The sequence below is a fragment of the Sapajus apella genome, unplaced genomic scaffold, assembly GCF_009761245.1.
Source record: "Sapajus apella isolate SASKATOON/1434 unplaced genomic scaffold, GSC_monkey_1.0 scaffold27, whole genome shotgun sequence".
Classification (NCBI taxonomy): domain Eukaryota; kingdom Metazoa; phylum Chordata; class Mammalia; order Primates; family Cebidae; genus Sapajus; species Sapajus apella.
This window is the reverse complement of record NW_022436967.1, coordinates 10,963,851-10,977,145: the sequence shown is the minus strand read 5'-3', so window position 1 is coordinate 10,977,145 and position 13,295 is coordinate 10,963,851. Positions and strand designations below refer to the sequence as shown.

General features: G+C 39.5%; 1 protein-coding gene across 13 annotated transcripts in view; it reads left to right on the top strand.

The window, feature by feature from the left end:
• ABHD18 (abhydrolase domain containing 18) overlaps positions 1-13,295 on the top strand; it is a 64,152-nt gene that overhangs the window by 31,253 nt on the left and 19,604 nt on the right. For 5 of the 13 annotated variants that reach the window (XM_032292320.1, XM_032292330.1, XM_032292319.1 and 2 more), the window contains 3 exons: positions 9,472-9,550; positions 9,704-9,788; positions 11,869-11,896. In XM_032292320.1, coding sequence (XP_032148211.1) covers positions 9,472-9,550; positions 9,704-9,788; positions 11,869-11,896 — 192 coding nt within the window. The other 8 variants (XM_032292328.1, XM_032292326.1, XM_032292325.1 and 5 more) reach the window with 4 other exon arrangements.

Here is a 13,295-nt window from a genome sequence, read left to right as displayed (position 1 = left end):
CAAAAATTACCTGGGCGTGGTGGCACATGCCTGTAATCCCAGCTACTTGTGGGGCTGAGACAGAAGAATCACTTGAACCCCGGGACGTGGAGGCTGCAGTGAGCCAATATCACACCACTGCACTCCAGCCTGGGCCACAGAGTAAGACTCCATCTCAAAAAAATAAATAAATAAGAAAGTAACTTTCTGGTAGCTTAGTTTCTACCATAGCTTAAAACAAAAGAGGCTTCTAGGTAAAGGTGAGTTTCTGGTGTGGGGAAAAAACAGCATTTTTGACTCTGATTAAAAACAAAACAGTGACAACATATTATCTAAAGCGCTCATTTAGATTGTTTTAAAATTACAAAATAATACATGGTCATTGTAAAAGTTAGTGCAAATAATACAGATTCTGGAGGAATCTTTAGGAAGGCTACCTGTCAGGTACTGTGATCACAACCTAGGTGATGGGATATTTGCCTGGGTGATGGAATTATTATTCTTTTGAAAGATGCCTGTTCGTATTGTTTGCCTGTTTTTTAATGGGGTTATTTGGTTTTTGTTAAATTGTTTAAGTTTCTTATAGATTCTGAACATTAGACCTTTATTGGATGCAAGGTTGTGAATATTTGTTTTCCATTCTGTAGGTTGCCTGAACCTGTTATATATATATATATTTTTTTTTTTAAGCTGTGCAGAAGCTCTTTAGTTTCATTAGGTCCCACTTGTCTTTTTTCTTTATGTTGCAATTGCTTCTGGGGGCTTACTCATAAATTCTTTGCCAAGTATATTAGTTTGTTTTCATGCTGCTGGTAAAGACATACCGGAGATTGGGCAAACAAAAGAAAGAGATTTAATGGACTTGCAGTTCCACGTGGCTGGGAAGGCCTCACAATCATGGTGGAAGGTAAAAGGCACATCTCACATGGCGGCAGACAAGGGAAGAGAGCTTGTGCAGGGAAACTCCCCTTTTTAAAACCATCAGATCTCATGAGATTTACTGTCATGAGAACAGCATGGGAAAGATCTGCCCCCATGATTCAACTACCTCCTACCAGGAGCCTCCCACAACACTTGGGAATTGAAGATGAGATTTGCAGACACAGCCAAACCAAATCACCAAGGCTGAACCCAGAATTTCCTAGGTTTTTCTTCTGGGGGTTTTATTGTTTTAGGTCTTACATTAAAGTCTTCAATCCATCTTGAGTTAATTTTTGAATTAATTTTTGTTTACGGTGAAAGGAATGGGTCTAATTTCAATTTTCTGCGTATGGCTAGCCAGGTATTCCAGCACCATTTATTGAATAGGAAGTCCCTTCTCTTTTGTCTGCTGTTGTTGACTTTGTCAAAAATCAGGTGGTTGTAGGTGTGTGACTTTATTTTTGCATTATCTATGCTGTTCCATTGGTCTATGTGTCTGTTTTTATACCAGTACCATGCTGTTTTGGTCACTACAGCCTTGTAGTATAGTTTGAAGTTGGGTAATGTGATGCTTCCAGCTTTGCTTTTTTTGCTTAAGATTGCTTTGGTGATTCATGCTCTGTTTTGGTTCCGTATATGAATTTTAGAATAATTTTTTTCTAATTCTGTGAAAAATTATTTTGGTAGTTTTATAGGAACGGCATTGAATCTGTAAATTGCTTTGAACAGTACAGCCATTTTAACAATGTCAGTTCTTCCTATCCATGAACATGGAATGTTTTTCCATTTGTTTGTGTCATCTCTGATTTCTGTCAGCAGTGTTTTGTAATTCTCATTGTAGAGATCTTTCACCTCCTTGGTAAGCTGTATTTCTAGGTTTCTGTGTGTGTGGTTATGTGGCTAGTATAAATGGGATTGTGGTCTTGATTTGGCTCTCAGCTTGGATGTTATTGGTACATAGAAATGTTACTGAGTTTTTTGTTTGTTTGTTTGTTTTTAAAGAGATGGGGTTTCACCATATTGGTCAGGCTGGTCTCAAACTCCTGACCTCAGGTGATCCACCCACCTCTGCCTCCCAAAGTGCTGGGATTACAAGCATGAGGCACTATGCTCAGCCATGTTAAACTGAGTTCTATACATTAATTTTCTATCCTGAGACTTTACTGAAGTTATTTATTAGTTCCAGGAGACTTTTGGCAGAGTCTATGGAGTTTTCTAGGTATAACATTATATTGCCTGCAAAGAAAGGTAGTTGATATCCTCTGTTTCTATTTGGATGCCTTTTATTTCTTTCTGTTGCCTGATTGTTCTGGTTAGGATTTCCAATAGTATGTTGAATAGTAGTAGTGAGAATGGGCATCCTTGTTTTTTTTCCAGTTATCAAGGGAAATGCTTCTAGCTTTTGCCCATTCAGTATGATGTTGGCTGTGGGTTTGTCATAGATGGCTCTTATTATTTTGAGGTATCTTCCTTTGATGCCTAATTTATTGAAGGTTTTTTTTTTGTTTTTTTGTTTTTTTGGTTTTTTTTTTGAGATGGAGTTTTCACTCATGTTACCCAGGCTGGAGTGCAATGGCGTGATCTCGGCTCACTGCAACCTCCGCCTCCTGGGTTCAGGCAATTCTCCTGCCTCAGCCTCCTGAGTAGCTGGGATTACAGGCACGCGCCACCATGCCCAGCTAATTTTTTGTATTTTTAGTAGAGACGGGGTTTCACCGTGTTGACCAGGATGGTCTCGATCTCTTGACCTTGTGATCCACCCGCCTCGGCCTCCCAAAGTGCTGGGATTACAGGCTTGAGCCACCGCACCCGGCCTTATTGAAGGTTTTTAACATGAAGTGATGGTTGAGTTTTATCAAAAGACTTTTCTGTATCTATTGAGATGATCATGTGGTTTTTGTTTGTAAGTCTGTTTATATTGTGAATGACATTTATTAATTTGCATATATTGAACCACTCTTGCATCCCACTCTTGATTGCAGTGAATTAATTTTTTGATGTGCTAGTGTTGTCCTTATAGCTTCTGATATTTCTTTCGTTGGGGTTCTGTAGATATAAACATTCTGAGTTCTTCATATGTAAAGTGACTTTATCATCCTTCATACTTAGTTAATCCCTTGCCTATTTATGTTATTCTTGGTTCAGAATAACTTCCTTCAGAATTTAGAAGGCTTTGATGTGCTTTTTTCTGTCATCTAGCATTATTGATGAAATGCTTGATACCAACTTGATTCTCCTCCCTTTGTAAGTAACCTGTTGTTTCTCCCTAGAAACTTTTGTGGTGTTTTCTGTATACTTAGTGGTTAGATAATGTTTTGTTCTGTTTTGTTAATTATTATTTGTGCCTACCTTTCAGAAGAACCTTTCAATTGAGGGGGGAAAAAATTTTGTCTATTAGCTTTGCAGTTATTTTTTTTCTCCTGTTTTGTCTCCATTCTCTTCCGAGATTCCTGTTAGAAAGATGTTGGGACTAGGTGTGGTGGCTCATGCGTGTAATCTCAGCACTTTGGGAGGCCAAGGAGGGCAGATTGCCTGAGGTCAGGAGTTCGAGACCAGTCTGGCAAACATGAAAAAACCTTGTCTCAACTAAAAATGCAAAGATTAGCTGGGCATGGTGGCCAGCACCTGTAATCTCAACTACTGGTAAGGCTGAGGCAGGAGAATCCGTTGAACCCAGGAGACGAAGGTTGTGGTGAGCCGAGATTTCAGGGCCACTGCACTCCAACCTGGGTGACAGAGTAAGACTCCATCTCTTAAAAAGAGAGAGAGAGAGAGAGAGAGAGAGAGAGAGAGAGAGAGAGAGAGAGACTTGTTCTGTCGCCAAGGCTGGAGTACGGTGGCATGATCTCGGCTCACCAAAACCTCTGTCTCCCAGGTTCAAGCAATTCTTCTGCCTCAGCCTCCTGAGCAGTTGGGACTACAGGTGCATAACACCATACCCAGCCAGTTTTCATATTTTTAGTAGAAATGGGGCTTCACCATGTTGGCCAGGCTGGTCTCAAACTCCTGATCTCAGGTGAATCCACCCACCTCGGCCTCCCAAAATGTTGGGATTACAGGCATGAGCTACCACGCCCAGCCATATTATCTGTATCTTTTAACTCTTCTAATTTATATTTCTGAATTTTTGTTGTACATGAAGAGTTCTTTGACCTTTTTCTTTGAGCCTTCACCTTCATTATTTGATCATTGTAAAAATCAATACAAATAATACAGACTCTGTTAAGTTAAAATACACATTGTAAACTATAGAGAAACTACCAAAGAGAGAGAGAGAAGTATAGCTAATAAGAAGGATAAAATAGAATGTAAAAACACCCAATTAATCTAAAAAAAAAAAAAAAAGATAGGAAAGAATTTGAAAAGGAATAAAGAGATAATAGAAAAAGATAAAGAGAAAGCAAATGGCTTTTTAATCATAATTTCCAAGATCCTTTTATTATCCAGCTTATTATTTTCTCTTAAAAACTTACGATTTTTTATATATTTGAAATTTTTCTATTTTTCTAGCATGTACATTAGAATTTGTATGTATATTTTAATTTTTAAACAATTTTATTGAGGTATATTTTACATCTAAAATTTACCCATTCAGGCTGGGCAAAAACAGCAGTCTCTACTAAAAATACAAAAAAAACAGCCCAGTGTGTTGGTACGTGTCAGTGGTCCCAGCTACTCGAGAGGCTAAGACGGAAGGATCACTTGAGTCTGGGAAGCGGAGGTTGCAGTAAGCTGAGATCACGCCACTGCACTCTAGCCTGGGTAACAGAGCAAGACCCTGTCTCAATAAAAAATAAAATAAAATAAAAACATTTTAATTGTACAGTTCAGTGATGTTTAGTAACTTTACCCAGTGATGAAACTATCCCATAATTTTTTTTAATTATTTTCTTTTTTCCTGATATCTGTTTTTTCCAAGATCAGTTGTCCTATTTGTCCATTTCTACTTTCCTCACCTCTTTTTTTTTTTTTTTTTTTTTTTTTTCCCCCTTAGAAAATATGAGGCTTGGCCAAGCTCGGTAGCTCCTACCTGTAATCACAGCACTTTGGGAGGCTAGGGAGGGCAGATCAACTGAGGTCAGGAGTTCGAGACCAGCCTGGCCAACATGGTGAAACCCTGTCTGTACTAAAAATACAAAAAGTAGCTGGGTGTGATGGCACACACCTGTAGTTAGAAGGCTGAGGCAAGAGAATCTCTTGAATTCGGGAGGCAGAGGTTGCAGTGAACCGAGATCACACCACTGCATTCCAGCCTGGGCAGCAGAGTGAGATTCATAAAAAAGAACCAAAATAATGTTTACCTGCCTCTGCTGCAGCCATCTCCTATGTCTGTTCTCAACTATTGTTCTAACTCTTCAACTGAAAAACTTTAAACTCATCATAGTAATAAGGTTTATTCAGTAAATTTATGTTTAGCTCCTTATTAAAAACTATACATGAGGCCAGGCACAGTGGCCCATACCTGTAATCCCAGCACTTTGGGAGGCTCAGGTGGGCAGATCACCTGAGGTCGGGAGTTTGAGACCAGCCTGGCCAACATGGCAAAACCACATCTCTACTAAAAATACAAAAAGTAGCTGGGTGTGGTGGCACACACCTGTAATCCCAGCTACTTGGGAGGCTGAGGCAGGAGAATCACTTGAACCCAGGAGGCAGAGGTTGCAGTGAGCAAAGATCGCGCCACTGCACTGCAGCCTACGCGGCAGAGACTCTGTCTCAAAAAAAAAAAAAAAAAGTTATACATGTTGAAACTTTGGTATAAAGTCTGTTTGTTGTTTCCTGCCCTATTTGTGCTATCATCAGCTGATTTCCTATTGCTGAGATTCATAGGTAGCTGGAATTGAGAAAGGCCTATAGAGGTCATCTAGTTTATTATTACTTTAAATGCTGTTGGTTTTGTCATCTTGCCAGTAAGGGAATGAAAAGCAAGTCAACTTGTATGCATTTTTTTTTTAAGAGACAGGGTCTCACTTTGTCACCCAGGGTGGAATGTAATGGCCTGATCACAACTGGTTCCAGCCTTAAACTTCTGAGCTTCAGTGATCCTCTTGCCTTGGCCTCCTGAGTAGCTGGGACTACAGGACCATGCCAGCCCACCCAGCTAATATTTTTTTATTCTTAGTTTTGCAGAGACAGGGTCTCCAACTCTTAGCTTCAAGAGATCCTCCCATCTTGGCCTCCCAAAGCACTAGGATTATAGACATGAGCCACTGCACCTGACCTCCTGTGTGCATTTTCTACCTCATGAGATTTTAGAAGCGGGAAATGGGAAGGCGTCAAGATCCAAGGGAATACATTTCTTACTTCATCTTCTTCCCTATTGCACAGTCTTTTTTCTCTTCTTTATGCCCTATGTCTATGTCATTGGCAGTCTGTCCTCCTCATTTCTTATACAGCTAACAAAACATAGCTACCACAGCCCCACAGAGCTTTCATATCCAAAAGCTCAACAGAATCTAGCTATAGTCTGTCCCAATTCCATACTACCAAAAAAAAAAAATCTCATAGCCTTAATTTGGCTTATGCTTGGCCCAGTCAGCTGTGGCAGAGGATTCACATGGCCTGTACCCATTCGTCATGGGATACTGGGGAAGACTGTTAGAAGATAGTAGAATTTGAGCAGACAGACCAATGACTGAGATTAATTAGGTGGGTGGTCAGTTAGTACTGCAATAAAGAATTCCAATTAAAGGCCAGGCACAGTGGCTCATACCTCTAATCCCAGCACTTTGGGAGGCCGAGGTGGGCAGATCACGAGGCCAGGAGTTCAAGACCAGCCTGGCCAATATGGTGAAACCCCGTCTGTACTAAAAATGCAAAAATTAGCCGGGAGTGGTGGTACACACCTCTAGTCCCAGCTACTTGGGAGGCTGAGGCAGGAGAATCACTTGAATCTGGGAGATGGAGGTTGCAGTGAGCCAAGATCGCACCACTACACTCCAGCCTAGGTGATGGAGCAAGACTCCGTCTCAAAAAAAAAAAAAAGAAAGAGTTCCCATCAGCACAAAACAAGAATAATTATTAAATCATATTAGGCCTGACACAGTGGCTCACGCCTGTAATCCCAGCACTTTGGGAGGCCGAGGTGGGTGGATCACAAGGTCAGAAGATCGAGACCATTCTGGCTGACACAGTGAAACCTCGTTTCTACTAAAAATACAAAAAAGTTAACCGGGCGTGGTGGCACACACTTGTAGTCCCTGCTGCTGGGGAGGAATCTCTTGAATCTGGGAGGTGGAGGCTGCAGTGAGCTGAGATCGTGCCACTGGACTCCCATCTGGGTGACAGAGCAAGACTCTGTCTCAAAAAAAAAAAACCCATCCTAAATTTATTTGTCTTTGGTCTATTCTGCAATTTATAGACAGTGGATAAATGGTGATATTACCCCTTCTGTCTAAGCAAAGTTTTCAGCTCAGAATTGAGATTTTATGTTCCCTAAGAATGTTGTCACCTCAGGTCAAACCTTCAGCTGAAAGAGTACAGTCTTTTACTATGATAGTAATTCTAAAGTATGAACTGCTAAGGAAATTAAAATGAGAAATCAGTTTGGGAAGATAAAAATATTTTGAAGATAGGTGGTAGTGATGGTTGCACAGCCATGTTACTGTACTTAATGTCGCTGAATCATAAGCTTAAAAATGGTTAAAACGGACAGGTGTGTTAACTCTTGTCTGTAATCTTAGTTATTAAAGAGGCCATGGTATATAAATAAATAAAACATTAAATCAGGACCAAAATACTACACTAATTAAAAACAAAGATGAGGTGCGATGGCTCATGCCTGTAATCCCAGCACTTTGGGAGGCTAAAGTGGGAGGATCGCTTGAGTCTAGATGTTTGAGACCAGCCTGGGCAACATAGCGAGATCCCATCTCTACAACAAATAGAAAATTAGCTGGGCTTGGTAGCAGATACCTGTAATCCCAGCTACCTGGGAAGCTAAAGTAGGAGGATCACTTGAGCTCAGGAAGTTGAGGCTGCAGTGAGCTGTTATCTTGCCTCTGCACTCCAGCCTGGGCAACAGCAAGACCCTGTCTCGAAAAAAAAAAGACAGAGTTGCTTTGGACTTTAAAAAGAAAAAAAAAAGTCAAAGAGAGAAAACTGTACGTTTGTGTTTTTTGTTTTCTGGCATGGATTGGCTTTACTTGTAAGTATCAAAATTTTAATGATTCAGAGTCTATCATACACTAAAAGTTAAAAAAAAAAAACAGACAACATAAACTGTTTTATTGATACATCAACAGCTTGTACAGCCAAGCATTTCTTTTGCAAAGAGAAAAGGTTGGATTATAAAGAGTTATTTCTTAGGCCGGGCGCGGTGGCTCAAGCCTGTAATCCCAGCACTGTGGGAGGCGGAGGCGGGTGGATCACGAAGTCAAGAGATCGACACCATCCTGGTCAACATGGTGAAACCCCGTCTCTACTAAAACTACAAAAAATTAGCTGGGCATGGTGGCGCGTGCCTGTAATCCCAGCTACTCAGGAGGCTGGGGCAGGAGAATTGCCTGAACCCGGGAGGCGGAGGTTGCGGTGAGCCGATATCGCGCCATTGCACTCCAGCCTGGGTAACAAGAGTGAAACTCCGTCTGAAAAAAAAAAGAGTTATTTCTTTTGGCCAGATGTGGTGGCTCACGCGTGTAATCACATCACTTTGGAAGGCCAGGGTGGGTGAATCACTCAGGAGTTTGAGACCAGTCTGGCCAACATGGTGAAACTCCATCTCTACTAAAAATACAAAAATTAGCTGGGCATGGTGGCATGCACCTGTACTCCCAGCTACTCCGGAGGCTGAAGCAGGAGAACTGCTTGAACCCAGGAGGCGGAGGTTGCAGCAAGCCAAAATCACACCACTGCACTCCAGCCTGGGTGACAGAGCAAGAGTCCGTCTCAAAAAAAAAAAAAAAGTTATTTCTTTCTTTCTTTTTTTTTTTTTTTTTTTGGCTGAAGCAGGAGTATGGCTTGTGTTACCCAGGCTGGAGTGCAGTGGCGCGATCTCGGCTCACCGCAACCTCCGCCTCCTGGGTTCAGGCAATTCTCCTGCCTCAGCCTCCTGAGTAGCTGGGATTACAGGCACGCGCCACCATGCCCAGCTGATTTTTTGTATTTTTAGTAGAGACGGGGTTTCACCATGTTGACCAGGATGGTCTCCATCTCTTGACCTCGTGATCCACCCACCTGGGCCTCCCAAAGTACTGGGATTACAGGCGTGAGCCACCGCGCCCGGCCAAGTTATTTCTTTTAAGGCTTACGCATATATGGTGGTGTCTCTACAAGATAAGAAAATTTCATTATGTATTTATAAAGTTGTGATATTGAACAAGGTAAAGAACAGTGACAGTAAATTCTATGTTTATGTTGTATTGAAGATTTTAATATCTAAACAAAGCAGATTTGCAGTATCTTTATAGCTTTTGGACAACTTAATATAGTTAATTACAATTTGAATGTCAAAATTTTTAGACTGATCTTTTCTCTCAAATACTTTGAATGTAACATTTTTAAGAATTGAAAGTTTTTATTGAAAGTCCTTTAAAGAGAATTTTATTGATATGTCTGTGCTTTTAAAAATAGGTTCCAATTTATTGTGCCTAAAGAATGGAACAGCAAATATAGACCTGTATGCATTCATCTTGCTGGAACAGGAGATCATGTAAGACTTTATTATATTGGCTTATTAGTGGCATTAAGGGGGGAAAAAAAGACTTTATTATAATGCTTTAATCTCTAGATAATTTGTTGACATATTCTTCTTAACAGATGTGGCTACTATATCCTTTGAGTATGTGTTCTTTTGTTTCCTTAGCATTACTGGAGGCGACGAACACTAATGGCCCGTCCTATGATTAAAGAAGCCCGAATGGCTTCTTTATTGTTAGAAAATCCTTATTATATCCTTTTGTGATATCTAAGAAATCTTTTGTCTTGTTTATTTATTGGTATATTTAGTCACCAAAAGGAATGACAGATAGTAACCAACTTTTCTAAACCAGTAAATCTAGTCATCAGTTCAGAAAATACTTAAGAAACAAGATGCCTTTTAAAAATTAACATAGGATTGTACTTGTATTGTACAGTAAAGAAATTGTACTTCTATTTCTTGGGAGACTTGTGCTAGATTTCAATGTTAGTAAGTCAAATGTTTGCTATTAAGGAAACACTCGTGTTTTAAATGCAATTTACAGTATCAGTTGAGGTTTAGAACAGTTCTTAACTTGATTTTCAAGATGACGTCAGACTATTCCCAGAAGAAGAAATGAAACTGATGCACAGATATAAAGAAATGTTCAACGTTGCTGGTAATAAATGTAGCGTTAAAACAACAATGGTCAACTATTTTTAAAAAATAAAACACAGTACTGGTGAGGCTGCTGTGAAATGGGCATTCTTGTTACTAGTGACTGAAAATCAGTTCAACCGCTTGGGAAAACGTTTATTACCATATGTATCAGGAGCTTTGAAACATCATATCCCGTGACAGAATGATTTTGATTCTGGGAAATTTTTTCTAAGGATAAAAACTAAGAAAAAAGAAAATAACAAAAACATGTTTGTATAGCTTTATTTATGATAGTAAAGCATTCAAAATAGCTAAATGTCTAAAATAGAAATAGTTATGTAAACTGTGTTTCATAACATTGGAATTTTATGCAATTGGTTGTGTTATATTTATTTCTCTACCACTTACTACCTTTGTGACCTTGAACCTGTTACATAACCTTTTAGTACCTCAATTTTCTCACTGATAAATGAGAATAATCTCTTGGGCTATTGAGATTATTAAGTGATTAATACTGTCTAGAACAGTGCCTGATAAATAATTAGCATTCAGTAGCTTTTAACTGTTATTATTAGTTTACAATAATGTATGACAAGTAGTTATGATGTGAAAATAGGATAAAGGCTGGGCGCAGTAGTTCACGCCTGTACTCTCAGCACTTTGGGAGGCCAAGGTGGGTGGATCATCTGAGGTCAGGAGTTCGAGACCAAGCTGGCCAACATGGTGAAACCCCATCTCTACTAAAAATACAAAATTAGCTAGGCATGCTGGCACGCATCTGTAATCCCAGCTACTCAGGAGGCTGAGCCAGTAGAATCACTTGAACCCAGGAGATGGGGTTGCAGTGAGCCGAGATTGCACAATTGCACTCCAGCCTGGGCAAAAAGAGTGAAATTTCACTCTGTCTCAAAAAAAGAAAATAGGATATAAAACTCTATGGTGTGGCACAGGTGTGCAAAAGAACTAAAAACTACATCCAAAGTAAAAACTGCATTGGCCTGGCACAGTTGCTCAGGCCTGTAATCCCGGCACTTTGGGAGACTCGGGCAGGAGGATCACCTAAGGTCAGGAGTTTGAGACCAGCCTGGCCAACATGGCAAAACCCTGTTTCTACTAAAAGTACAAAAATTAGCCAGGCATGGTGGTGTGCACCTGTAATTCCAACAATTTAGGAAGCTGAGGCAGAAGAATTGCTTCAACCTGGGAGGCGGAAGTTGCAGTGAGCTGAGATCGTGCCACTGCACTCCAACCTGGGCGACAGAGCTAGACTCTGTCTCAAAAAAAAAAAAATATATATATATATATGCATAAAGAAAAATACTGAAAGGAATATGCCAAAATGTTAATATGATTGTCTGTAGACAAAATAGTTGTTTTTTAACATTACTTTTTGGATTTTCTATAATAAAAATTATACAAATGAAGTAAACTAAATCAATAAACTTCATTTTAAAATTAAATTGAAGGTTGTACAGTTTATGTGATATATGATTATCTATATCAGTAAAGCTATTTATTTTTAAAAAGAAAAATAATTAAGTTGAAAACTTAAGAACTTCTAAACAGCCTACTAAAGATAACTAGAATGAAGTTTTTCAGTATTAAATTGTGTAAAATTTAACTAGTTAATGTACTCTCAGACAAACAAAATTACTTAATTTTAAAACTTTCTCTTTGACCCACATTCTTAAATGGCTGCAGGAAACCCAAGGACCAAGTGTAAGTATATATCACCTTCATTTTTGCAGTCTTTTTACCAAATAGCAGTATTAAAATTTTGGTTGCCTTAAGTTAACCGTTTCTAAATTGAATATCTAAATATTAATGGGGGGGATTTCTGTTATAAAACTGTAGAATGAATACTGACTTTAATTCTTATTTTTAAGATTTTTGCATTTTAATGTCAAGGAAATACAATAAACAATTTTAATAGGTAGACTTAAGATATATTTTGTTTATGAAACTGTTAATGAAGAAATGATAAAACTCTTTCCTTTTCTGTTTTCTTTTGGGGGGGCTTTTTTGAGACGGAGTCACTCTGTCACCTAGGCTGGAGTACATTGGTGTGATCTCAGCTCACTGGAACCTCTGACTCCTGGGTTCAAGGATTCTCCTGCCTCAGGCTCTTAAATAGCTGGGATTATAGGCATGTGCCACCTTTCCTTGCTAATTTTTGTATTTTTAATAGAGATGGGGTTTCACCATGTTGGTCAAGCTGGTCTCAAACTCCTGACCTCAAGTGATCTGCCCACCTCAGCCTCCCAAAGTGCTGGGATTGTAGGCATGAGCTACCGTACCTGGCCTGCCTTTTCCCTTTTAAAATACATTTATTTTGTATAATTAGATTACTAATGTGCACATGGTGGCACAATTACTTTGTGTAATTAGACACTGTTTATTCTTACAATGCATAGTGTAGAAAATCTGAAGATAAACATTTCAGTCTTTTAAAATGATAAACTTTGAATTTCTTTTGCATTTCCATATATATATTGTGTTTGGTTTGGTTCATTCAATAAATATTTGATGCTAGACACTGGGAATACAGCAACAATAAGACAACACTCATAAAGTTCATATTCTAGTATAGGAGATAGATAAATAAAGTTATTTCAGATATTTATCAATGCCCAGTGAATGGAATAAAGCAGGGCAATTGTATAAAGAGTAATATGGTGTGCAGTGTAGTAACAGTATTATGTATGAGAACATGATGTAATGAGAAGGAGCCCATCTGCAGGAAGACTTGGAAGAAGATCAGCCACTGAGAAGGAAAAGTAAATGAAAAGCGCAATGTAAGCATCAGGAGAGGAGAGTAGTTCAAGATGAGGTCAGAAAGATAGGCAAGGGCCAGGTGCGGTGGCTCACACCTGTAATCCCAGCACTTTGGGAGGCCGAGGTGGGTGGATCACTTGGGGTCAGGAGTTCGAGACCAGCCTGACCAACATAGTAAAACCCTGTCTGTACTAAAAATACAAAAATTAGCCAGGCATGGTGGTGCACACCTGTAGTCCCTGCTGCTCGGGAGGCCAAGGCAGGAGAATCGGTTGAACCCAGGAGACAGAGGTTGCAGTGAGCCGATATCACGCCACTACACTCCAACCTGGACGACAGAGCA